Source organism: Mastigoproctus giganteus, chromosome 2, assembly GCF_048544385.1.
Source record: "Mastigoproctus giganteus isolate SK-2022 chromosome 2, ASM4854438v1, whole genome shotgun sequence".
In the NCBI taxonomy this organism is placed as follows: domain Eukaryota; kingdom Metazoa; phylum Arthropoda; class Arachnida; order Uropygi; family Thelyphonidae; genus Mastigoproctus; species Mastigoproctus giganteus.
In genome coordinates this window covers 84,941,823-84,969,732 of record NC_143576.1, presented here as the reverse complement: position 1 = coordinate 84,969,732, position 27,910 = coordinate 84,941,823, and the positions used below count along the sequence as shown (strand labels likewise).

The window sequence follows — 27,910 nt, the reverse complement described above, 5'->3', positions numbered from 1 at the left end:
GGAAGCAGAATTGTGCAGTTGCTTCGCAAAGCAGAAACACACAAAACGATAATTCACATACATTTCGAGATTTTCTTATTATTCACTGGAAATATATTCATCTCCATGTCAAATGTACACAAGGTTACACGTTGTGAAGCCAACAAGAAATATTTTTTCCACTTAGTTGGATGAAAGCACAACACATATACAACTTCAACCGACAGAAAAAACGCAGTTTCTTTGCGCAGTGAAAATGGGCTTTTTTCACTACGTGGCTGTGTTAGTCGGTCTCAGGCGTGGATAGCAAGTTTTTTTCCCAAGAAACTGGGGATAAAACCGTTTTCGTTCAGCAAACAGACAAATCGACCATAGAATAAACGCAGTTAACAGACATAAGGCACAGCACGGCAGATAAATTTAATTATTCAGGTGGCCTAAATATAAACTGGTTTTTTTTTTTGGTTTTTTTTTGTAAGGGGAAAAAATCAGAAATGTACCCTAGCTAATGCTTTGTATCGTCTCAAGCTGGGGTAGGCTTGTCATCTTGAAGATATTTGTGTGGGTGGAGAAAAACTTTCTATCCACCAGTTGGCATTGTTTATTTTCTGTCCGTTAGGTCGCGCTGTTGTGCTTTGTCGATCGGAAATGACTCACAATTGTAGTGTGTATCGTTATTTCAATTTATTGTCCATTCCCCTGTACCCTAGAGAAGTTGTACGGTTTGCGGTAGAGCATGCCGTGTTAGTGTCGATTAGGGCCGGAAGAGTACACCGTCTGATCCACGTTTCTGGACATTCATGTCGATTTCGGTTTTTCACATCGCATGAGCTAGCACTTTTGGTAACAGCAGCAAGGAACTTTGTCAAGAAGAAAATGCTAAGTTAAGGTTATTCCCCCCCCCCCCCCATAATGTCGATAAGTTTTTCATTCCAAACAACAAAGCACCAACTTAAGTGCAGTCTGTGAATCAGACGCACGACTGATGCCTTTGCATTAGTTTCAAACGAGAGTCCGGATTCCAAGGAGTCGTTATAATCAAACAAACACATTCTGAGATAATTATTTCTGAAATAATCCTTTTCAGTCGTTGGATTAGTATCTACAATGTTAACTTTTATATCTATATATATATATATTTTTTTTTGAAATTGTACGATGATCTTTAAAGGGTAAGCGTGTTTCTAAGATATTAACTTCACACAACTTCAATGGTCGCAGAGTGTCCGTTGTCTTAGTTATCTTTCGATAAAAATACATTGGTCATAAAACAACAGTACATAAGATTTGTAAATTGTGCCCATTCTGTTGTGACAAACATCTGCGGCTCCCGTTTTTTTGGATGTTCAAGTCTATTTTTCAGTTTTACCTACCTGATTTCCAGCTTGAACTGTGGCTGTTTGGTCAAGTCTACATCGTTAATTTTATGTTGCCTTTTAGTGTTATTCTTTAAAAGACGGTAGTATTATTTTTCTACAATTTACCATGACGGGTGTGGACATTATCATTTTTAAGAGATGTAAATTTAAAGGAACCTATGTAATTGAATGCTATCATGCGTTCGCAACGACTGTCATGTTCACGGATACACCGTGCAAACTTTATATCTATAAAATCAAACTAGAGTCAGGCTAAGTTTATTTTGTGAATATCTCCAAACCAGTTGAGCTTAGCAATTAATTTTAAAGTTTCTGTAGCGCTTCTTATCATTAAAACCGAATGGTAAGAATTCTTCGCTGATGTTAACACAAGAAGGAAAGTGAGATGAAAATTACCACAGTTGTGACTGTAGTCTTTTTTTTTTTTTTTTTTTTTTTGTCTGTGGTAGTAGCAAGTTCAAGTTGAAAATAATACGGAGTGTGTAAGAAGTCAACCTTTGATGGTCCGACACATATGTTGCATTTTTGAACTATTGTTGTTTGCCTCCATTTGAATTTCTTCAAACTTATGCACTTCAGCAGTCTGCATTCCATACAATCTTGTGTTGTTAAGAAACATACCGGCTTTCAAAAGTAGAGAAAAACGAAGATCGAATTTTGACGTTTCAATTTTTGAGAGTTTTTTTTTTTTTTTTTCAGTTTAAACACAGCAACATGCATTAAATCAAATTCAAAATAAGGTAAACGTTTGCACAAATATTGGCAATCCCCAACTCCTTCCCGACTATAGAGAGATTAAGAGTCCAAGACACTTCCTCTAACCTGTGAATGTGCAATTCTAACTTTTATTCTTGTGGTGAGAATCAAAATGTCTAACTCAACGTGGTAATTTCCACTTGAACATCACATCTTGTGTTAACAATTAAAACCACAAAATTAGAGAGAGAGAACCTGATGGCTCGAACTGTCCACTTATGTTTTTCTTCGTAATGGGATTTCATAATGTCACAAAGAATTTCTTTCATAATAAGAAGAACCATATTTTGTCCTTTTTCTCTGATTTCAATGGTGTGGATTGAGCTTGAAATTATATGTGAGCAGGAAGCTTACAAACTTTGCACACAAGAACAGTCTACAGAATGTAAGTTCATATTGTCACTGTGTTTTCTTAAATTTAAAATTTACAAAGTTTGAAAAATCAGACTAAGTTTACTTTGTGAATCTCTTTAAACACTTAAGTTTATCTTCTTTAGCAGTTAATGTTTAAAGTTTTTTTCTTTAAACGCTTGTTATCCTTAAAAAAAAAAAAAAAAAAAAAAACACAACACCACAGACATAAAATTTAGAAAAGCAGTTTTATCGACTACCTATATACCCGTTAAACGGAATTAATTTCGTTGTGTGAACACGAGCGTGCCGATTGGCCAGTTTCAATGTATTGTCATTTAGAATTAAGCTATAGACAATAAGTGAATTAATTCAGACTTTTAAATGTGGACAGCGAAGTACGAAAGTCTGTTTAAGTAAAATGTCAACGGTGGTTAGTTCTTACGTCTTTGAACTTAATAACCAAAAACAGGAAGTTTAATTTCGAAAGAGACACGTCACTATCAAATGTGGAAAGCTGATATTCTGGGGGGGAAAAAATGTAACGTGATTGGCCTGTTTGAATTTTTGTAAATTTCTATCTGTCCGCGTGATTCCTAAATATAAGTACACAAGGGCGGTGTGGTGGCCTGACATGCACAAACCATACCTAAGAATAAAATGTATATCAACAAATAAGTATGATTTCTGAAGCTTAACAATTTCCAAAGTTTGAAAAAAAAAAAAAAAAAAAAAAAACACTATTTTCGGAAAAACAAGAGGCGTAATTCGAGTTTTAAATCAACTTGATGTTTGGAAGTATACAGTATGAGAAAAAAGGTGAAATGTGGCACATTTTACAAATAAACGCGCTCACTGATACGTTCCCCCAAAATCCGTTTTTTTAACCTGACTCCCCTCAGCCCAAGGGGAAAAAATGTAAACCAATCACAGTGGTTGATTTGTTTTTAAAAACTGACCAATCAGTGTTTGTGTTCAAAGTTCAGTTCGGGATCGAACTTTCCTAACCGCCATAGTTACAAACGACGAGACACTTTGTCTACTCGTTACACCCACTAAAACGAAACCGTCAGCAATGAAAATTTATTCCCTGAAATGAGAGTTTTTCATAATTTCCAAAGCGATAGTTACAGCGTGATTCGTGATAGTAGTATTTCCGAATTTCGACAAGTATCACTTCTAAAGTCACAGCTCCGAGAACTAGTTCCAAGAATGTGCAAGCGATATATGGGTTGAGAAAGTTGTATTTCTCTATTTGTTTGTGGAGTTAAGAGTATATGTTATTCCTATCTGTTTTTCATGAAAAAACAGATAGGAATCATTTTGTATGCAAAGGCCTGTGAATAGTTAAAATAGACTCGTGTTTGTTTCCGATACAGTATAAACGCGTTTTTGTCAATGAAAACTCAGAAACAGGCGAAAAATAAGAATTTATTTTTCGCCTGAGTTTCTGGCGGGTTTAATTTAAAGAAAAACGTCAATTTTAATTCAGATTACAGAAGTGAAAATGCGTTATTACGTATACTTTTATTCTGTACACATCGGAATATGTTAATTTTTTATTCACTAATATCAGGAAAAATGCATTTTTTCCGTATAGACTACATTTTGAATCTATCAGAAAATCGTATTCACATGTCTTGAAGATAAAAACGGGTAATTTCGTTCTCTTCAAACTGATCGGAAACGAAGCTTGAACGCATAGGGTTCTTCAAAGTTATATTCTTCTTGAGCGGATATCAGTCAAACTGGTAGAAACGGCGTGTACAGGGGTGTTTTCGCTAGTGATATTCAAATGAACAAGGGGGAATTAAAAAGAAACTGTTCTTTCTGTCAGTTCAAGTTGCATATGTGTTGTGCTTTCATCCAGCTAAGTGGAAAAAAATGTGTTTTCTTGTTTGCTTCACAACGTGTAACCTTGTGTACATTTGACACGAATATATTTCCAGTGAATAATATGAATATCTTGAAATGTATGTGAATTATCGTTTTGTCCAGCAACTACTCTGGATCATCGAAGAATTCAGAAAGGACATGAGGATGGAATTTGGTCTAGACAAATTCAAGACCCACACACTGCACCAGGGAAAATTAGTCGGCCGAAACTACCAGCTGCTGACTGGTAAAGAGATCGAAGCTATGACAGAAGGAGAGACCTAAAAATACCTAGGGATGATACAGGGTCAGCAGTTAGAGCACCAGGATATCAAGAAGTGTCTGACCGAAAAATATCATCGGAGACTCAGAAGCCTGCTGAAAGCAAAATTGAACGGAGGGAGCACAGTTAAAGCCATAAACACCTATGTATCTCCAATATTAAAAAAAAAAAAAAAAAACTTATTTATAGGCCACCCGAATTATTAAATTCATCTGCCGTGCAGGTGTCTTATGTCCGTTAATTGCATGTGTTCTATGGTCGATTTGTCTGTTTTGCTGGAGGAAAAACCTTGCGATCTACGCCTGAGATCGACTAACCCAGCCACGGAGTGAAAAAACCCTATTGGAGTTCCTCGCATCATCGACGGGATTCGAACCGGGACCTTTTACACCCGGTGTGAGGAGGACGGCAACCATACCACTGTGCTACCGGCGCAGACGCATATCCAGTACTAAAAAAAAAAATTACTATATTAGGGTTACCCGTAAATGATTACATTAACCCATATTCGTGTCTGTAAATTGCGTGTGTTCTCTGGTTGATTTGCCTGTTTTGCTGGACGAAAAAACCTCAGTTTCTGTGGGAAAAAACCTTGCTATCTACGCCAGAGACCGACTAACTCAGCCACGGAGTGAAAAAAGCCCACTAAAGTTCCTCGCGTCATTGACGGGATTCGAACCTGCGCCTTTTCCACCCGATGTGGGGAGGACGATGACGATACCACTGTGCTACCACGCAGACGCATATCCACCAGTACTAACATACTCCTTTGGGGTCATACATTGGACTAACACTGAGCTAGAAGATATCATGCGAAAGCAAGGACAATGATGACCAAGAGCCGCCAATACCACCTAAAGTCAGCAGTGGAGAGACTAACAATAGCGCGGAAAGAGATAGGAAGGGGCCTGATAGAACAACACAAAACAGCGATAGTTAACCTGAAGGATTACTTCGAGAACAACATAGTACCAGGCCATAAGGAAGATAGATAAGTTGTATACCCCACTCAACCTAAGCGAAGAACCCCCTCCCGCCCAGAGAGCACAACAAACGAAGCTAGAAAAATGGGCAAAGAAGACACTCCATGGCAAACACTGCAATTAATTCCAACAAGATCATATGGATATGCATGGCTCACAAGCAGGACGCTCTTCCCCGAGACGGAAGGATTCATGCTGGCCATCCAAGACCAGATAATCAACACCAGAAACTATAGAAAATACATCGCAAAGGAGCCCGGAATGTCAGATGACACATGTAGACGATGCTACCTGCCCTCAGAAACGATACAACAGATCACAGGGGATGCAAGGTGATCACCCATACTGAGTACACTCGTAGACACGACTACGTAGCCAGGATAATACATCAAAAGCTAGCGAGGAAATACCAGTTGACCAAAGAAAGTGTACCATACTACAAGTACGAACCCAGGCAGTACTGGAGACCCCAATCCACAAGCTGCACTGGGACCGCGCCATAATAACGGATAAGACCATACCGTACAAAAGACCAGACATAACCCTTGTGGACAAGATGGAAAAGGCTACCTACCTGATTGATATAGCGGTGCCCAACACTAACAATGTCCAGAAAACCCATGAGGTAAAAATTAAGAAGTACACGAACCTGAGACATGAGATCAAAGAGATGTGGCATATGCAAGAAGTAACGACCATCCCAATCATCGTTTCACCACCGGTATGATGCCGAAGACCCTACATAGCAGCCTAGCAGCAATAGGTCTCCCAGTGAACACCTACAAAGAACTCCAGAAAGTCGCAATCCTGAACACCTGTAGGATAGTCTGAGAGTTCCTCGACCAACGGTAACACCAGACATTACAACCACCCTGTCTACTTGGTAGCAGTACCTGTCTCAGAGTGGAATCCCCCAATCAGGGAGAAATAATATAAGAGAAACAATAATAACAGGGTCCTGCATCCGGTCAGCTATCATCGAAACTTCCGGGTAACTTGCAAGAGAATCGGGTTTCAAGTAATTTTGTGGGTCGCAATTTTAGATTTTGAATGTAAATAATTTCAAAAATTTAATGCATTACTGCATAAAATAACTATTTTATTATTATTATTTTTTCTTAATAGTATTAATTAAATTATCAGGTGTGTCGCAATTTTATTGAGCCATTTCAATTACAAATGATACTACTCTACTATTGATATTTTTATAAATTATGACTTTGCTAATAAGTTATGATTAATTTTCTAGATTTATAACTTCTTTTTTTTATTCAACCCTCTTTTTAATATCCCCTGTGCCTTAATATCTTTCACATGTGAAAAGTAACAAAAAATAACATCTTTTTGAATAATTTTCACCGTCTGTCTTGGAAAAAGAGAAATTGCACTATTTCACTTCCTGAAGTCTTCGGTTAGTTTTTGTGTATGCGTTTTTCCTGAACTGTTGTGGTACATCCTCTTCTATCTTCCTTATACTGTTACCACTATATTAATATAAAAGAAGTCTAAAAAAAAACCACATTTTTTTAAATGTAGCCTTTTACTATAGAACAGCACATCTGGCCATCAGTTGTGGAGGGAAAAATTATTTCTGAACTTAAAAGAAAAAATGTCTATCTATTCTGCAACAAAATTTTATACCTCATTTATTACGTGAAATAGCATTGTTTTTTCATGCCAAAAAAAAAAAAAAAAAAAACTAGAAGCAGAAAGGAATGAAGAAATGAAATTGAGGAAAGAAATGAAGTAAGAAGGTTGGTAAGCAAATAAAAACAACTTAATACTAAACTAGAAGCATTACATCATTGCCACATGAGACCGAAGACCAAAATCAAAGGGTTCGAGAGAAAAAAAGAAGAAAGATGATTTTTTTTAATGTGTCATATTCAAGTGATGGAAATGTTGAACCTCCTGACGAAATTAAAAAATTATACAAAATGAAACTTCCAAAACGAATTTCTCTCTTTACAGAAGACTTTCAGATGTTGAAGTGGCGCGGGGGGGGGGATTACGTATTTTTCCCAAATCTTGCAGCTGTTTCATTCTTGCTATTCCTGCCATCAGTGCAGGATTTCTCAACCAAGAAAGAAAGAAGGATTCAGTTGAACCGGCAAACTGTTGATGTCCTCTTTTTGTGCAGCAATTTAAAAATATGTGTAAAATTAATCATGCTGTTAATGTATTTTCAGTATATTTTTGTATTTATTTGTTCTACTTATTTATCTACTCTGCCCATCACTACACGTTGTCCTCTTTTTCCTCCTAACTCTCTAACCTCGAATCCTGCATCATTCCCCGAAGTTGCTTCTCTCTGTTATGCGTGACTGACCTTCCCCATAACTCTGTCCTACTATCAACCCATTTCCATTTGATACATTTTTGTAAGTTTTTGTGTATTATATATATAATAAAAAATCAATATTGTTGATTGCGCATTATTATTGATATCTAAAAAATTAAGAAAAATTTTCTTAATATGTCAACTTTTTTTTTTTTTTTTTTTTGGTTTGCGGGCACAAACAGTACTGGTATAATAAAAATGGATTCGAGCAGGACTCTAATGTATATCAGAAAGTTATGTTCATATGATAAATCAGCATATGAACATAACTGTTGGAAATGCCACATATTGTATATGCGTTTTTTCATTCAAAATTTACTACCATTCTTCCCAAGATGACGTTCTGTCAATTCTTGAATATGCATCGCCCATTTGAAAGATAACCAGCAGCTTGACAGCTAAGCAGATTGTGGGTGTGGAAAAACATTTCATACTGCACCTCTCAAACGAAATCCACCATTTTTAAAGAGTAAGTACTGCAATACGCTGTGTAACTACTTTGATGTAAGAGCTTCTGATTACTAGTACTTCTACAATACTGTGCAAATTATTATGGTAAAGTGGATTCGTTACCCTTTTTGTGATATTTATTAATACTTCTCGCATTTTATGAAAAATATTTATTTTGCTAAACATCTCATATCAAGTATAAAACCTTAACAAACTTTTAGCATGATATTTATTATTTTAAAGTTCAAATTTTGTGCCACCAGGTGGCAGTTATGTCCAGCAGTCAGTTTCCTTGCATGTTTAGGCCTGTTTCAATGTTTGCGCCTTCTGGCATATTTTCACGTATGTGACATCATTCCTATTGCATTTATTGTTGCAATAGACAAGTGTGCTCCATCGGAAAGGAAATATTAAGGATTGAAAGGTATTGTAGTTTATTAGGCCTACTGTAATTTATTTACTTAATCATTGTGCTAAATGAGAATGCTTGTAGAAAGGAAGATGAGGATCTCAAGCATTAAAATGGGAAAGCGATCTGACTTATCCACAAGAAAAAAAAAAAAAAGGACAGATAGAGGTGTTATTGAAGAATTCTGAAATTACTAAGAAATTGTTTGTTTCACAAGAGTCTGTGAGTAATATAAAAAATTGCTAAAGTTAGGGCAAAATATCACAACAAATAGAAAAGGTCAATGTGGAAGGAAGAGGATTACATCTCCTCAAGCGATCGCTGCATTGTGAAAATGTGTCAAAATAATCGGAAAATGAATTCTCGACAGATAACTTCTATGGAAATGAGAGGCGTGGCTATATCCTCATCAACAGTAAGGCGCCGCCTTCTCAGTGCAGGTTTTCGGGCATACCGACCACGGAAGAAGGCAAGGCTAACATCTGTAATGAAAGAAAAACGTCTAAAATGGGCTAAAGAGTTTTAAAATTGGACTTCTGAAGATTGGGAATGTGTTTACTTTTCAGATGAATCCATAATAGGGATTTTACAAGACAGAACCAAATATATTCGACGGCGATCTGGAGAAGAATTGATGGCAGAATGTATCATAACAACAGCAAAACATCCTGAAAAAATGGTGATATGGAGTGTGATATCTGCAAAAGGATTAGGGATGATGAATCAAAAACAGTAAAAATCTGTCATACAAACGCAGCTTTTACCCCAAAATTTGGGAGTAGTATCTAGATGGAAACTCTTTTTTTTCCTTTTTTTTTTTTTTTGTTAGTTGTTGGCGCATCGGTTTCTGTGGCCATAATGCACCTCCCAAAGTTTTTGCATTTACTCTGATCCAAGCCCGAGGCGTTGCCAGGCAGGCACTTTGTCTTTTCCCCCCAATCTTCGGTCTCCCTCCCCTCTCTACCTTCATCATAGCGAAAGCCCCACACGTCAAAAACTAAATATGATAAAATTACCTTACGCCCAAAACTCGGCCTAGCAAACCAAAGCGACATTACCCCAGCGCAGATTTTTTATTTACTTATATATTTATTTTTATTATTATTTTTTTTATTTATTTATTTATTTTTTATTTTTTTTATTTTATTTATTTTTTTTTTAAGGTCCTAGCCGCCGAAATCCCAGGAAATTAAGCGGCAGGACCTGCCAGAGTGAATCTACAGCTACTGGGTTCCTGGTCTGCCTCCACGGGGCGTAAGTGGGACAACGTTGGGCCTCAATAGGGGTCCAACGGCTAAATGACCAGATGAACAACGGTACAGAACACAACACATGAACAATTCCCACACACTTTTAAATCTCTGGCATTTCCCAGTGAACTGGTTCACCACAATGAAAGCAACGCAGAGATGGGGGAAACCCCTGGTGCCGTAAGACAACAACACACACTTACACTTACTTACACTTACCCACCCGGCTAGCCCGGTCGGCCGGAAACTGTACCTTTATGCATGACGGGGCTCCATGCCATCGAGCAAAGACCATTGAAAATTTGTCTAATTCCATCGGGATGGAGGTTCTTCCCTGGCCTGGCAACAGTCTAGACCTTAACCCTATAGAGGGAATCTGGGAACTACTTAAAAGAAGAGTTCATAACGTACAATTCACAAATAAGAGAATGCTGATTGAAAGAATCATTCAAGTTTGGCACCACGATGATCATCTGCCAAAACTAATTTCCAAATACATAAAAAGCATGCCAGATCGTGTCAAAGCAGTCATTAAGGCCAAAGGAGGGATTACTAAATACTGAATTGGATTAGATTTGAGCATACTACTTAGCAATTACTCAAAAACAAGGTACTTTATTAGTGCTGTTAGGAAAACCAATCTTAATAAAGATGGCAATGTAGCCATTTTGTAGCAAATTTTAGAAATAACTTGTAAAATCATATAAAAAATTATACAATAATACTTCTGATTGATTCAAAGCATTCAATAAAGCCACAGATCATCTTTCAAATAAGTTGTATTTCAATTGTATCTTCTGAGAATACATAAACACACTTTACCATAATAATTTGCACAGTATTGTTGAACAGGAAGGCCCTAAGTAGCTGAGTGGTCAAAAGCGAGAATTCACTACGCACCCATTTCAATGGACTCCGGTTCACGCTTGCGTGACTGCTAAATACAGTTAACGATTGTAGTCATTATCGAAATGATTAATTGTACACTCTTATGGCCTAGTGATTGTGCCGGATTATAAACAAGAACTTAGTTGCTGTCTAACTATGTATCAATGGGAACTTTTTTTTTCAGTGGGAAACGGGCAGTGGACAGTATTACTCGAACCTTTTCATATACTGGAAACCCTCGCGGGTAGAAAGTAGATATACCGTAATCACCATTTTTCTCACACCACACCGGATTAAAAATGTTCGGCTGGAATTCCGTTAATGACGCGAGGAATTTTATGGGATTTTTTTCGCAGTGTGAATGAGTTAGCCAGTCCCAGGTGAGGACTGCATGATTTTTGTCCTAGAAACTCGGGTTTTTCATATAGCAAACAGACAAATTGACTACAGAATGACCTTAATTTATAGACACGATATACTGTCGCCTCATAGTAGCCTTAGTTGGCCTGGCGGAAACAAACACATCTCCTGTATTGGGACAGGGCGGAATTTTTTGTTTACCTCTCGCCGTTGAAGTAATAACATAATCATGTTTTCGTTCGACGTTTGTATGATTTTTGTTCCATGAAACGCGGGTGTTTTTTCTAGCAAAACACATAAACTCAAATAACCTTAACATCAATAAAATAAAATTTACATACACGATTTAAGGAAAAGAATATATTGATGCTGCACGGTTGTCTTGGCGTATATTCTAAATATTGTTTGGAGAAATACTTGTCTAACCTACGGATAATCCTCTTTTCGTCCGAAAAAAAAAAAAAGATCTGGTGATATTCTTAAACAGTTGTCATCTGGACGATGTCTTCTACTCTATCCATCGCTATATGTTGTTCCCCCCCCCCCCCTGCCCCAACTGTCTATATAGAGTCGCATTCGGCATCATTTCCCAGGGGTTGCCTTCTCTATGTCACCGTTGACTTGCCACCCCCCCCCCATAACTATCTATCCTTCTATCAAACCGTCTCCATTTGATACATTTTCTTATTTTTTCTAGGACTTGTCTTCTGGAACCAAAGGTTCCTAGAGGGAAGCCCAGCACAGAACTTCATAGAACAGACAACAGCTAGCCGGCAAATTTCCAGATGAATTTTTGCTGGCTGGCTGAGGGGACAGTCAACTTTATAAACATACACAACATACTGTAGAGGTTCTACAGCACAGATAACATCCAGGATTGCAGGAGTTAGGAGAATCCCCGGAAATCGCCTAGACCAGCATTTCCCAAACTTTTTTGCTCGAGACCCCTTTTGGCTTCGAAAAATAACCACTAAGGCTCACAACCTGGCTCACTTAAATATGGGGAGTCTGGACTATAGGTATCCAAAATTTTCCTTTTTTAGACTGACACAAAAATTAACTGAATAATAAACTGTCACTATTTGAGTATACAATCAATCGTACCTTGTAGGCTATTAGTGTGAAGAGTGGCGTTATTTTTTCGTCTCACAAAAGTTGGGAACAGTAATAGTAGTAGTAGTGGCATGTGATGCAAGAAAGCAAGTGTATGAGCTTATGCAGCATCAGCCAAAAAAAAAAAAAAAAAAAAAATCACACCATTCCCTCCAAATGCCTGTCCAGTTCCTCCTTAAATTTATTCAACCTATCAACTTCCACAACGACAGATGGAAGTTTGTTCCAGCAATTAACCACCCGCTGGCTAAAGGAAAATTTCCGCACATCTATTCTACATCTGTCCTTTCTTAATTTGAATTTATGCCCCCTTAGGTTCGTAATCTGAACAAGTGGAAGGATCCCATCAGAATTCAGCGTGCTGAACCCATTCAAGGCCTTATACACCTCAATCAGATCACCGCGCAGGTGCCTAGTCTCCAGCCACTGCAATTTGCAGAACTTAAGCCTCTCTTGATAAGAGGATCCCTTCATTCCCCTCACCAATCTTGTTGCCCTTCTCTGTACACGCTCAAGTAAATCTACATCCTTCCTAAAATGAGGCCTCCAGACCTGTACGCAGTACTCAAGGCGTGGCCTGACCATTGCCTTATACAGAGGGACAATCACCTCCTTTTTGCTAGCAAAATTCCTATATATCATTGACAAAACCCCATGATTGTAGATAACTGAATTCTCATGTCAGGTGCGACATCCAGTCTGTAACGATACAGTGTTTAGATTCTGTTTAAAAAAATAAGTAAAATTCAAAGTAACCATTACAGAAATTATCCAAGGATCCTCTGGGTACTGGCCTAGACAGTGAACACATGTCCCACGTAACAGCGGTGCCGGAGCAAGGTATTTTGCACCCGGGGCAGAAAGATTTTTCGGCGCTCCCTTTACTAAGGATATATATATATATATATATATATATATATATATATTTTTATGATTTGTAAAATTTGGCGCCCCGGGCAAGAGGCCTGCTAGCCCGTGCCATAATCCGGCACTCCGTATAACAGATGCACTTTATTTGATAACTGTAAATAAATAATCAGTTAGAATAGGTACATTTTATGACCCAATTCAGTGGAGTGTTTTTATTTATTTTTCGTTGTTTTCTTTATTTACTCACAGGGTTATTTTCCCTGTCCACCGAGCGGATAGCTCAGGTGCATTTTTATCACAGGATGATATCCCGCAGTGCTATTAGTGTAAGAATATTGATCAAGTAACAAATATCGTGTTTTTTCTGTTAGTAAAAAGTTTACTGTTATAATTTGATGAATGTTTTCTGTTTTGTTATTTCACGTGTTTACAAGTTTCTTTTGTAAATAGCGAACTACTGATAACTCGCAATACTTAGAACATTGCTGCCATTATCAATAAATAAATAAAATGAATGATTAAAAATAGAACTACTTCCCATCATGTGGCAGATTCATAGTATATCTTATGTTATTGCGTAATTTTTGCAAGAATATTTGTGTGTAAACATTTGATGTGTATATTGTACTCGATTGATATCGCCTAGAAATTTTTATCTGTAGAAGTTAATTTATTCTTGAAGGTGGGTCGATCAAAGTATGTGAAAAACGATTTAATCTTTATCTGTGAAATACTATTAGTAAACTAAGGTAAGATAACGCGATATAATCGAAAACAAATGACATGGAAACATGACTTCAGTGGAACTCATATTTAGTATTGATTCATGATATCTTATATTTGTAAACATTAGGTTTAGTGATATAGTTATGAGAAAAAAAAAAAAAAAATCTGCAGTTTATACTCATCGATGTTGGTGGTAATTAATTTAATTAAAAGGGAGGCAAACTAAAACTGACCTAGCCCGCAATTGTGCGCATCGCGTTTTATCCAATAAATCAAAAATATAAGCCAGTGTAGAGATTATTTTTATTGGGCCTTTACTCATTTTTTTTTTATTTGTACAAGTAGAAAAAATAAATAAAATAGAAGGAATGCTTGGAAACATCCATCATGGTAAAATGGCGTAATGAATCTTGAAAACAGTATAATTTCGAAACATCTAGAACAGTGATATTCAAATTGGATTCCCCGCAACATTTTCTTAAGTTTCGCAAAAATTGTAATTTTCGCTTTTTTCATAATTATATTTTCTTTTCTACTTCTTCTCCTCGCCATTATAATAATAATAATAATTAATGTTTCAGTAATTACATATTATGATTCTAAAAATTTTAAGTCATTTATTATATCAAGTTTAATGTCCAAGTTTGCAAATGATACAAAGGTTGGCAGGGTTGTTAAGGACACTACTGACGCTATGCTGCTGCAACAGGATCTGGAAAGGTTGAACAGATGGGCTGAGAGGTGGCAAATGAAGTTTAACATTGATAAATGTAAAGTACTACATATGGGAAACAGTAACCCCAGAGCAACGTATCAACTCTGTGGTACTACACTGACAGTGGTGGAGAATGAAAAGGACCTGGGGGTAATTGTACAGGCAGATATGAAGTTCTCTGAGCAGTGCAGACGAGCTGCAAGAGTAGCTCATGGTGTCTTGTCAATGATATACGGGAATTTTTCTAGCAGGGATAAGGAGGTGATTATTCCCTTGTATAAGGCAATGGTTAGGCCACATCTTGAGTACTGTATACAGATCTGTAAGCCTCATTTCAAGAAAGATGTAGAGCTGCTGGAACGGGTACAGAGAAGGGCAACAAGATTAGTGAATGGAACAAAGGGTTGCTCTTACGAAGAAAGGCTTAAGTTTTGCAAATTACAGAGTCTGGAGACTAGGCACCGGCGAGGTGATCTGATAGAGGTGTATAAGGCTTTGAATGGTTTGAGCATGCTCAATGCCAATGGGATTCTTCCTCTTGCTCAGAATAATCACCTCAGAGGGCATAAATTCAAATTGAGGAAGGACGGATGTCGGATAGATGTGCGGAAATTTGCCTTTGGCCAGCGGGTGGTTGGTTGGTGGAACCGACTTCCATCATTTGTTGTTGAAGTTGATAGCCTAAACAAATTTAAGGCTCAACTGGACAGGTATTTCGAATGAACGGAGGGGTGAAATGGGAGTGGTGTGTTTTTTTTTTTTTTTTTTTTGGCTGATGCTGAATAAGCTTGCTTTCTTGCATCATATGCCTCTACTAATGCTAATGCACCAAAAACACATTAACTGATTAGGATTCCACAGAAATAATATTTAAATACAAGGGTACCGTAGATGTCGAAAGTTTGAAGACCACTGATCTAGATGGATCACCCAGATGACTGCAGTAATAATTCAGACACATGGGTTTGTTAATGGAAAGTCTTGTCTGACCAATTTATTATTATTATTAGCCATATGGTGCAAGGAAGCCCAAGACTTATGCTGCACCAACCAAAAAAAAAATTTCTGAATTAGTAGTAGTATTAGTGGCATGTGATGCAAGAAAGCAAGTGTATGAGCTTATGCAGCATCTGCCAAAAAAAAAAAAAAAAAAAAAAATCACACCATTCCCTCCAAATGCCTGTCCAGTTCTTCCTTAAATTTATTTAACCTATCAACTTCCACAACGACAGATGGAAGTTTATTCCAGCAATTAACCACCCGCTGGCTAAAGGCAAATTTCCGCACATCTATTCTACATCTGTCTTTTCTTAATTTGAATTTATGCCCCCTTAGGTTTGTAATCTGAACAAGTGGAAGGATTCGATCAGAATTCAGTGGGCTGAACCCATTCAAGGCCTTATACACTTCACTCAGATCACTGTGCAGGTGCCTAGTCTCCAGCCACTGCAATTTGCAGAACTTAGCATTAGCATTAGTAGAGGCATATGATGCAAGAAAGCAAGCTTATTCAGCATCAGCCAAAAAAAAAAAAAAACACACCACTACCATTTCACCCCTCTGTTCGCTCGAAATACCTGTCCAGTTGAGCCTTAAATTTGTTTAGGCTATCAACTTCAACAACAAGTGATGGAAGTCGGTTCCACCAACCAACCACCCGCTGGCCAAAGGCAAATTTCCGCACATCTATCCGACATCCGTCCTTCCTCAATTTGAATTTATGCCCTCTGAGCTGATTATTCTGAGCAAGATGAAGAATCCCATTGGCATTGAGCATGCTCAAACCATTCAAAGCCTTATACACCTCTATTAGACCACCTCGCCGGTGCCTAGTCTCCAGACTCTGTAATTTGCAAAACTTAAGCCTTTCTTTGTAAGAGCAACCCTTTGTTCCATTCACTAATCTTGTTGCCCTTCTCTGTACCCGTTCCAGCAGCTCTACATCCTTCTTGAAATGAGGCCTCCAGACCTGTATACAGTACTCAAGATGTGGCCTAACCATTGCCTTATACAAGGGAATAATCACCTCCTTATCCCTGCTAGAAAAATTCCTGTATATCATTGACAAGACACCATGAGCTACTCTTGCAGCTCGTCTGCACTGCTCAGAGAACTTCATATCTGCCTGCACAATTACCCCCAGGTCCTTTTCATTCTCCACCACTGTCAGTGTAGTACCGCCGAGTTGATACGTTGCTCTGGGGTTACTGTTTCCCATATGTAGTACTTTACATTTGTCAATGTTAAACTTCATTTGCCACCTCTCAGCCCATCTGTTCAACCTTTCCAGATCCTGTTGCAGCAGCATAGTGTCAGTGGTGGCCTTAACAACCCTGCCAACCTTTCTATCATCTGCAAACTTGGACATTAAACTTGATATCCCATCATCAATATCATTCATAAACACCGAAAACAACAACGGACCCAACACTGAACCCTGAGGAACTCCACTAATAACATTAGTCCACGTTGAGCAGTGTCCATTGATTACCACTCTCTGTCTTCTGCCACTCAACCATCCCCTTATCCATAGCAGCAATTTGCCTCCAATGCCACACTGCTCCAATTTGTGCAGCAGTCTTCCATGTGCAACAGTATCAAAAGCCTTTCTAAGATCCAAATATATAATATCAAAGTTATTCTCTGCATCCAGTTCTTTTGTGACTACATCATAGTATCCAATCAAATTGGTCAGGCAAGATCTGCCCTTAACAAAACCATGCTGCGTCTGAGCTCTAACTGAATTCTTGTCTAGATGATCGTGCAGTGCTTCTTTAACCAGTGCCTCCATTAATTTACTTGGAATAGAAGTTAAACTAACAGGTCTATAATTACTTGTGTCAGCCTTTGATCCTCCTTTGTGAATTGGGGTTACATTTTCACATCTCCAGTCTATGGGTACCTCCCCTGAGTCCAAAGAAGCTCTCATAATTATGGCTAGGGGTTTGCTTACTTCCTTTGCTGCCTCCTTTAATATAACTGGATAGATCCCATCCACCCCAGGTGCCTTTTTTATGTTTATCCTCAACAATCTCTCCTCCACTTTCCTCTCAGTTATTACAAAATCATCCAGCTCACTGCCAATGTTTACTTTACCTATATCATTCTCCTTCCTGAATAACAGGTAATGGACAGGTATTTCGAACGAACGGAGGGGTGAAATGGGAGTGGTGTGTGTTTTTTTTTTTTTTTTTGGCTGATGCTGAATAAGCTTGCTTTCTTGTGTCATATGCCTCTACTAATGCTAATGCTAATATACCAAAAACACATTAACTGATTAGGATTCCACAGAAATAATATTTAAATACAAGGGTACCGTAGATGTCGAAAGTTTGAAGACCACTGATCTAGATGGATCACCTAGAGAAGACTGCAGTAATAATTCAGACACATGGGTTTGTTAATGGAAAGTCTTGTCTGACCAATTTATTATTATTATTAGCCATATGGTGCAAGGAAACCCGAGACTTATGCTGCACCAACCAAAAAAAATTTCTGAATTACCCCGAGAGAGAGAGAGAGAGAGAGAGAGAGAGAGTGAGTGTGTGTCAGAAGTAGAAGGGAATTACCAAGAAAGAGAAGAATGATGATATCCAGCTCAGGACCCTGGGTGTGCCAAGCCCATACTAACCAGATGTGAGCCCCTGGGGTTGTTTGGATAATATGATGTGGTCAGAAAGGAACTGGATGCAAAAAATAATTTTGATGTCATATACTTTGATTTCAGGAAAGCTTTTGGCACTGTTGCGCATGGAAGACTACTGTGCAAATTGGAGCAGTATGGTATTAAGGGTAAATTGCTATAATGAGTAGAAGGGTGGTTGAGGGGCAGAGTACAGAGCTGTTGTTGTTTGGTTTTTAGGAGCATTAGCAACTAAGGCCATACTGCTCTGCGGATATGCGGTGGTCATTCCCTGACCTTTCCGCATCCTCTGTATTTGGTGGTCACAGGCTCAAACCCCAGTCTAATCAAGAAGTGTGTGCTATGCACTGCTGCTCCTGCCCACCAGTGGATGCTGCTCTTTGTGGATTAATGTTATTAGTGGAGGCCCACAGGGTTCGATGTTGAGCCTACTGTTGTTTTGTATATTTATCAATGATATTGATGAAGGTATATCAGGCTTAGTGTCGAAGCTTGCAGATGATACAAAGGTTGGCAGGGTTGTTAATGACAGTGTGCTACTGCAACAGGATCTAGAAAATTTCGGCAGATGGGCTGAGAAGTGGCAGTTGAAGTTTAACATTGACAAATGTAAAGTACTGCATATAGAAGTAACCCCAGAAGAACATACCAACTGTGTGGTACTACGCTTATTGTGGTAAAAAATGAAAACGACCTGGGAGTAATTGTGCAGTCAGATATGAAGTTTTCTGAGCAATGTAGAGGCTGCAAGAGCAGGTCATGGGGTTTTGTCAATGATATACAGGAATTTTGCTAGCAGGGAAAAGGAGGTGTTACCCCTTTGTATAAGGGAATGGTCAGGCCACGCCTTGAGTACTGTGTACAGGTTTGGAGGCCTCATTTTAGGAAGGATGTAAAGTTGCTTGAGTGCATACAGAGAAGGGCAACAAGATTGGTGAGGGGAAAGAAGGGGTTCTCTTACCAAGAGAGGCTTAAGTTCTACAAATTGCAGCCACTGGAGAGACTAGGCACCTGCAAGGTGATCTGATTGAGGTGCATAAGGCCTTGAATGGGTTGAGAATGCTGAATTCTGATGGGATTCTTCTGCTTGCTCAGATCACGAACCTAAGGGGGCATAAATTCAAATTGAGGAAAGACAGTTGTAGAATAGAAATTTGTTTGTAGCCAGTAGGTGGTTAATTGCTGGAACAAACCTCCACCTGTTGTTGTGGAAGTTGATAGCTTAAATAAATTCAAGGAGGAACTGGACAAACTTTTAGAGGGAATGGTTGTGTGAATTTTTTTTTTTTTGGCTGATGCTGCATAAGCTTATATGCTTGCTTTCTTGCATCACATGCCTCTATTACTATTACTATATCATCCATCTCATTCAGCATCTCATTCTTTAATTAGAAATTGAAGCCAACCAGCATAGTGAATTTAAAAATTTCAAGGAAAATTGCCTCACTGTTAGGAAATTTGGTCCTGGGAAAGTCAAGTTTCAGAAAAAGGAAGTAAGAGAGTTCTAAATGATTATTAGAGTTTGAAAAACGATAAAAGAATAGATGAATTGACAGAATGGGGTAGTTAGATTTTAAGCCAGTGAAGACTGAAAAGAGGGAATTCCAAATTACTGATCTTTGATAGGTAATATCAGAATGGACATATGCACAAGTGTACCAGCTTTGAAGTGAAAACAATCATACAGAAAATAATTAGGATAACTTGAATGAATAGTGGTTGAGGCAACCAATAATTGGGATTCTTTCAGAATAAGTAAGTCTTGGCAGAAGTAGGAATGGAATCATTGAGATTGGAATTGAGACCACATATATTTGTGAAATGAATTAATAGTTTCACTATTCATGTTGCATTCAGTAGATAGAGGGGGGGACATGTTGCATGAAGTAATGAAATTTTTGGATATGGTGTACAAACAGGAGAATATACCTAGCTTCTTGACATAATGTGGTCTGAACAATGCTCCCCTGTTTGCACACTCCTTGAATTCCCTCCAGTCGCTATCTGGCAGAGTATAGGCAGCGGGATTATACACCAACTTATTTATATGTCACCTGGAGAGTTACTAATAGGTTCTGTCTGGTGGACTGTTTAGTGGCCGGCTTACGAACATTGTTTTAGGGCTGTACCCTTGAAATGTGAGAAAGATAAGATCTTGCTGTGACCCATCATACCCTCAAAAGACATCAATCACTCCGCATGATGGAAGAGATGGGGTTGCTGGAAGTTTTTTTTCTGGAGACTAAATGTTGATTTCATCACTTCAGGCCTCCAGTAAGCAAAGTAGTGGTATTGCATCAGTTGACTTCTTGTCAACTGGTGCAATATCACTACTTGTGTCACACACAAGGGGGGAGAGGGATATATAATAATAAATTTTCTGTTTATATTCTGGAATGATCACACATTCAGAGAAGTTCAGAAAACAGATAGGGTACAGGAAAGAGCACCGTACTTAGCAATCATAGGCATGAACCCCAGCCACTCAAAACACATGTATTTATGCATCTTTATACTTGACCACTTGGCCATGGCATCCTTTTAACAGTCCCACCTTCACATTGGTGAAGGTGGGACTGTTAAAGTCCCAGGTGGAACTATTACCATCTTCTAACCACCACTACTACCCACTTACTAACAGGCTCACCATAGTGAAGGTGGGACTGTTAGAAGGTGGTATGTCTCACCAAATGATGCAAGAAAACTTTCTTTGTGTCTTCTTGCACATTTGCTAATACTAATAGGAACTGGATGCAAAAGATAATTTTGATGTCATGTACTTGGATTTCAGGAAGGCTGTTGATACTATTTCACATAAAAGACTGCGGTACAGACTGAAGCAATGTGGCATTGAGGTAAAGTTCCTGCTATGGATAAAGGGATGGTTGAGTGGAGAGAAGACCTAGAGTGGTTATCAATGGGCACTACTCTTTATGAACTGTTATTAGTGGAATGCCCCAGGGTTCAGTGCTGAGCAAATTTTGTTTTCAGTATTTATTAATGATTTAATGAAGGTATATCAGGTTAATGTTTAAGTTTTCAAATGATACAAAGATTGGCAGGGTTGTTAATGATATTAATCAGTGTAAGCTACTACAATAAGGTCTAGAAAAATTAGGCCAATGGGCTGAGAAATGGTAGTTGAAGTTCAACATTGACAAATGCAAGGTACTGCATATAGGTAGCAGTAATACCAGATTAACATGCCAACCATGTGGTATTACACTCAGAGCAGTGGAAAATGAAAAAGACTTGGGGGGGGGGGAGTCAGAAATGTGTTTTTTGAGCAGTGCAGATATGCTGCCAGGACAGCTCATTGGGTTTTTCCATTGATATACAGGAACTTTTCTATCAGCGCTAAGGAGGTGATTATCCTTTTGTATAAGGGAATAGTTAGGCCACATCTTAAGCACTGTATACAGGTCTGGATGAAGGATGCAAGTCTGTAGGAATGGATGTAGAGAAGGGCAGTGAGATTGGTGAAGGGAACAAATGGGTGCTCTTACCAAGAAAGGCTTCAGCTCTTCAAATTGCATTGTCTGGAGACTAGGCACCTGTGAGGAGATCTGATTGAGATGGTTAAGGCCTTGAATGGATTGAGTAAGCTCAATGTTGATAGCATTCTTCCTCTTGCTGAAACTATACACATGATGAGGCATAAATTCAAATTGAGGAAGGATGCTTGTTAGATAGATGTGTAGAAGTCTGCCTTCAGCCAGCGGTTGGTTGATTGTTGGAACAAACTTTCATCTGTTGTTGTGGAAGTGGGTAGTTTGAATAAATTCAAGGAAGAACAAGTCATATTCTGGGAGTGGATGGGTGAGGTGCTTAGTTTTTTTTTTTTTTGACTGATGCTTTATAAGCTTGCTTTTTTGTATGTTTGCTACTCATACTAAATCCTGAACTGCACATTTATTACTTCTGTCTGTTATAATAGTGAGTACATATTGCCATTAAGGTGAGACATAACAGAATAGTAATACCCCTGCATCATCAAGGCTAGAAATTTTGCATAGAAATAAAAGCAATAAATCAACAGTGCACTTAAAAAACCTAAGAGACTCTTTTAATAAATTTTCATAGAATATGGCACCGCTGGTATCATTGAACTGTTCCCCCCCTTTTCTCACTTAAAGTGAGTATAAAATTGAAATTAACCATTTTTATGAGTCTTTCCTTTTTCTTACTGCAGTTTTACTGTTATTTTACTTCTATATTTCTAATGGGTCATTCCAGAATATAAAAAATTTATTTTGTTTTTAAATGGTATAGAGATGTCACTAATTGTGAGCTGCTAAGGTATTTCACTGAAATTATTCTAATAGACCTTTAGAAAGTGATAAATTTTATGAGTTTTAATTTGAAAAGTAGTTTTGTTTTCTGAAGTTTCTTTCTTTAAAAACAGACTTTTTTTTTTTGTAGTAATAATATTAATTGAAATACGCACATAGTATGGCTAATAAAGAATCTGACAACAGTTCTGAGTGGAGCCTAATTTCTGATGATGAAAGTGCCTCAGAAAATGTAAGTATGTTTATAGATATGCTCTGCATACGAATACTAATATTTCATTTAATTTTCTATAAAACAAGGATCCAAATCTTTAAATTTGAAGATGTTTGTTTTAGTTTTTGTTTTATAATTAGCACTATATATAAGGTGAATCATCATAAGCTATTTATCACTTTTAAAACAATATCATTAACTCTTTAATCCATGGAGTGCTTTTTTTTTTCTTTAAACCTTTTAAATTTTTTTTTTTTTTTTTTATGAGAACCCCAAACATGAGAGGTATTAGAACCTATAGTACTTAGTACCGTGCTTGGGTTGGAGGTTGAGAAGACGAAAGAAGATATTTGTTGACATTGGACTTGAACTTCTGTAGATTGTAATTTTCAGGAAATACGTATGAAGGAAGGTTGTTCCAGAAAACGGCAGTTGAATGAATAAATGAGGAAGATGAAAAGTTGGTTCCGTGGGTTTGAAGTTGGACAGTAAATGGATGTTGGCTGGTGGCGGCACGTGTTCAGACTGTTTTGAAAGAGAGAGCGGGAATTATAGAAGCCAATTCAGAAGAACAGTGCCCATGGAAGTATCTGTAGAAGAGGCATGCAGCAGAAACAGTACGTCTATGAGAAAGCGAGTGGAGAGACTCTGTTAGAGATGAATCATTAATTAACCTAACTGCCCTCTTCTGAATGGAATCAAGAAGCCTGAGAGAGGTTTTGGGGGCACCACCCCAGATGTGGGAACAATATTCCATGGCAGGGCGGATTTGCGATTTATACAGAGTGAGCAGCTGTTTGGAAGAAAAGTAACGCCGAGAGCGAAAGAGAAAACCAAGTTTTTTAGATGCAGAGGAAGCAATATTTGTAATGTGCTTGTGCCAAGAGAGATTAGAAGTCAGGGTAATCCCCAAAAGAGATATATCATTTTGCCTAGAAATCGGAGTGTCACTAAAGATAAGCATAGGAGCAGAAGAATCCTTTTTGCGAGATATAAGACAAGACTGAGTTTTAGAAGGGTTGAAATCAACTAAGTTGTCTTTTCCCCACTGGAGAATTACCTGAAGATCGGCATTTAAGGAATTGGCAGCAGATTTTCGAGAACTTGAAGCTGATTGAGCAGGACAAGGTTTCTCAAAATGGAAAGTTGAATGCAATGTGCTATCATCGGCAAAACTATGGATAGGATTTCCAGTCAATGGAAGAAGGTCATTGATGTACAAGAGGAAAAGAGTGGGGGAAAGAACTGAACCTTGGGGGACACCGGCATTAGTGGAGAAGTTAGAAGACAGAGAGCCATCTACCATCACCCTCAGTGAGCGATCAGAGAGAAAACTGGATAACCAATTACTAAAAACAGTTGGCAAACCATAAGATGGAAGCTTGTTTAGAAGACCTTTATGCCAAACACGATCAAAAGCCTTTGAGATGTCAAGAGCAACTACTTATGTTTCACCGAACCTTTCCATCGAATTAGTCCATAAATGGGTAACATAAGCCAGAATATCACCAGTGGATCGACACTGACGGAATCCATACTGGTGATCGTTGATCAGACGGAAGGTTTCTAGGTAGTTTGTCACCCTTTTTAGGAACTGGCTGGATATGAGCAAATTTCCAAGCAGAAGGAAAAACACCTTTGGAATAAGAAAGTGAAAAAAGGCGGCAAAGAATAGGAGTAAGTTCAGGAGCACAAGTTTTGAGAACAAGTGGAGAAATACCATTGGGACCTGGAGCTTTCTTAGCATCAAGATTCATCAAAATCCTTCTGATATCCTTTTGACGGAAGACCACAGGAGGCATCGAATGGAGCGTGTTAGGAATGGTGGGAGGTGTTTTACCAAGATCATTAATACATGAGCTGGAAGAAAAATGGGATGCTCGCAGGTCAGCTTTATCCTTGGCTGAAGTGACAACAGACCCATCTGGTTTGGACAGAGGTGGGAGCAGAGATGGACAAAAGTTGCGGCCAATAGCTTTGGCAAGAGACCAGAATGCTCGGCTACCATTAGGGTAAGAAGCAAGTTTTCTACTCTTAGCCTGTTCAAACTCTAGTTTGGACTGATTAATAACTGCTTTACAATTGTTGCGAGCTTTGGTGTAGGCAGAAAATGAAACTGAAGAATTAGAAACAAGCCAATTACGATATGCAACATTCTTCTCTTGGACAGCCTTAGCACATTTATTGGAAAACCAAGGTTTAGATAAAGGACGAGATTTTAAAGTGGAGTGTGGGATAAAGGATTCCATTCCTGCAAGAATAATTTCACTGACACGATCTGAGCAAATGTTGACATCAGAAGTTTTGAAACAGTAATCTGACCAAGGAAAAGAAGAAAAGAAGTCTTGCAGGTCATCCCATTTTGCATTTTTGTAATGCCAAACAATGCGAGGTTGGGAATAGCCATGAGATAAAGGTTCCATTGGAGAAGAGACAATCACCAAGTTGTGATCTGAAGTGCCTAAAGGACCTCTCACTTCGACCTTGTACTTAGAAGGGGTTGTTTGTGAGAAAAAGATCAAGCGTATTGGCTGTATGATTAGGATTGTCCGGTATTCTTGTAGGTAAATGAACAATCTGTGCTAGGTCATTAGTAATTGCAAAAGCCTCAGCATCTCGACCTGCTGGGTCGGTGTGACTAGAAAATGGAAGCCAGCTGGAGTTGTGAACGTTAAAATCACCAAGGAAAATTACCTCACTGTTAGGAAAGTTAGACTGGAGAAAGTCAAGTTGCAAAGAGAGGAAGTCAAAGAGCTCCAAGTGATAAGTGGAGTTGGGAGAACGGTAGAGACAACAGATGAATTTGACACAATGAGGTAGAGAGATTTTAAGCCAGAGAAGATCAAAGAGAGGAGATTCCAAATTGCCAAGTCTCTGACAGGGAATATCAGAACGGACATATGCACAAGTACCACCTTTGAGGCGAAAGGAATCATACAGCAAATAATTTGGACATCTGAGATGAGAAGTAGTTGAATCAACTGATAACTGAGATTCAGTCAGAAAAAGTACATGGGGTTTGGAAGACTGCAAGTGGAAATGGACATCGTTGAGATTGGAATTAAGACCACGTATATTTGTGAAATGAATTAGGAAGTCCTTGGGAGGTTTAGATCTTTTCGCAGATAAGCTTGCTCTATTATTTTGACAATTCATGGTGTATTCAATAGTAAGAAAAGTGGGTGGGACATGCTGTATGAAGTAATGAAATTTTTGGATATGGCGTACATGTGGTAAGAATATACCCAGATCCTTGACATAACGTGGCCTCGACAATGCTCCCCGCATACACACTACTCGGACTCCCTCCAGTCACTATCTGGCAGAGTAGAGGTAGCAAGATTATACACTAGCTGATCCGGAAGCCTCCTAGAGAGTTACCAATAGGTTTGGTCCGGTGTACTATCTAGCGGCCGGCCTGCGAACACCGTTTTAGAGCTGTACCCTCGAAATGTAAGGAATATTGGATCTCGCCACAACATTCATCATAACCTCAAAAATCATCAATCATACTGCATGATGGAAGAGATAGGGAAGGGTTGACCGGAACTTAGCTCTAGAGACTAAACATGGGTTCCACCACTTCAAGCCTCCAATAAGCAAAGTGGTGGTATTTCACCGGTTGATGAGAGTCATCTACCACCTAGTACTGCCTGGTAACATAGAGGGGTGGCATTCCTCCATGTGGTGTGGGCGCCACACCTCGACCCCTGCTTACGTTGGTTCACACCTGGGTGGTCACCCACCATGTACTTGTGCATGGAGGTTATACCCAGGATTACTAACAGTCCCACCATCGTGAAGGTGCAAGCAGAGGATTTGGCTGCCATAGACGGTCCGGACTTCGCCGAAATTGGGTCCACTTGACTTAAGTGTCACCCGAATATCAGTTCCATCAGCGTTTTAGACTCCCAGGTAGCAAGAACAGCTTGTCTGGCATATCTGAGAGAATGTCTGTGACAACCTCAAGGACCAAATGATACAGAAAAGTTAAAATGATACAGAAAAGAATGTTAAAATTGTTAAAATGATACAGAAAAGAATAAAAGAATTCTGATAGTGAAGCTGTTTTACATTTTATGAACTTGGTAGTATGAGTTATCTATAGAGAATGGAAGCATTTTGACTCTTCTGTGGCATAGGTAGAATTTTTGCCCCTATGTAGCAAACCACAGAAGAGCCTTTCCCTCTTTATTTTTATTACTATTAAGCATGCACGTCTCATTCATAAAAATATTATTTATAATGTAATTTTTAAATAATATTCAAAAATTTTAACTATAAAAATTAAAATAACTGATACAAAAGTAAACAGTTTAATAACTATAATGTAATAATTAAGTTAATTTATTAATTTGGTTCTTATTTAAGAATTCATCTTCCTTATCTTTATGTTTGCAAAATCACTAATTAGTTCTTTAAGATCCATTTGGCAGCCGTTTTGTGTTCAATAGTTAGTATAGTGAGATCATATAATGGTTTGTTTGCCCTATATACAATTTCTTTTATATAACTTATTTTAATTTATTTAACATTTGTAGTCTCTTGTTACTTTTAATTTATTAAATGAACTTTCGACACTATCCTCCTATTGTTACTGGAACCATCAAAAATAATGTTCAGTGACTTTCTATTATTATTTGATATAGTTTTCTTTCTATAATGTGAAAAATTTATTGAGACAGATAGATCTGTGCCCCATAATTAGCAAAGCATAAGGGGGGGCCCATATCTGTATGGGTCCCCCTAATGCTTTGCTAATTCTTGCACTATGGTAGTTATGTCTCCAAACCTGTTCCACCATCAAAACTAATGTTTAACGAACAATTATGAAATATTAAGAGTATACTGGGAGCATTCTAGATCCTCTAGACTAGGTTTTATTAGGAGCTATAGAAACGGTCTTCAAATCAACATGTTGGATGTCATCTGAACTGTAGTTGTTACAGTTTTTACTTCTGTTAAAAGAATTTCAAAGGACTCAGGAGATGTAACATTTATATTATAAAATTATTTCAAGCCTGAAATAATAA

At 38.2% G+C, this 27,910-nt stretch overlaps 1 protein-coding gene across 1 annotated transcript in view; it reads left to right on the top strand.

Annotated features, from left to right (window-relative positions):
* The first annotated feature begins 13,908 nt into the window (after positions 1-13,908).
* The window catches only part of LOC150089382 (uncharacterized), a 119,677-nt gene continuing 105,675 nt past the window's right edge, over positions 13,909-27,910 (top strand). Inside the window, exons 1-2 of the mRNA XM_090389964.1 lie at positions 13,909-13,983; positions 22,794-22,895. Coding sequence (XP_090246090.1) covers positions 22,824-22,895 — 72 coding nt within the window. The 5' untranslated portion in view covers positions 13,909-13,983; positions 22,794-22,823. The remainder of the gene's footprint in view (positions 13,984-22,793; positions 22,896-27,910) is intronic.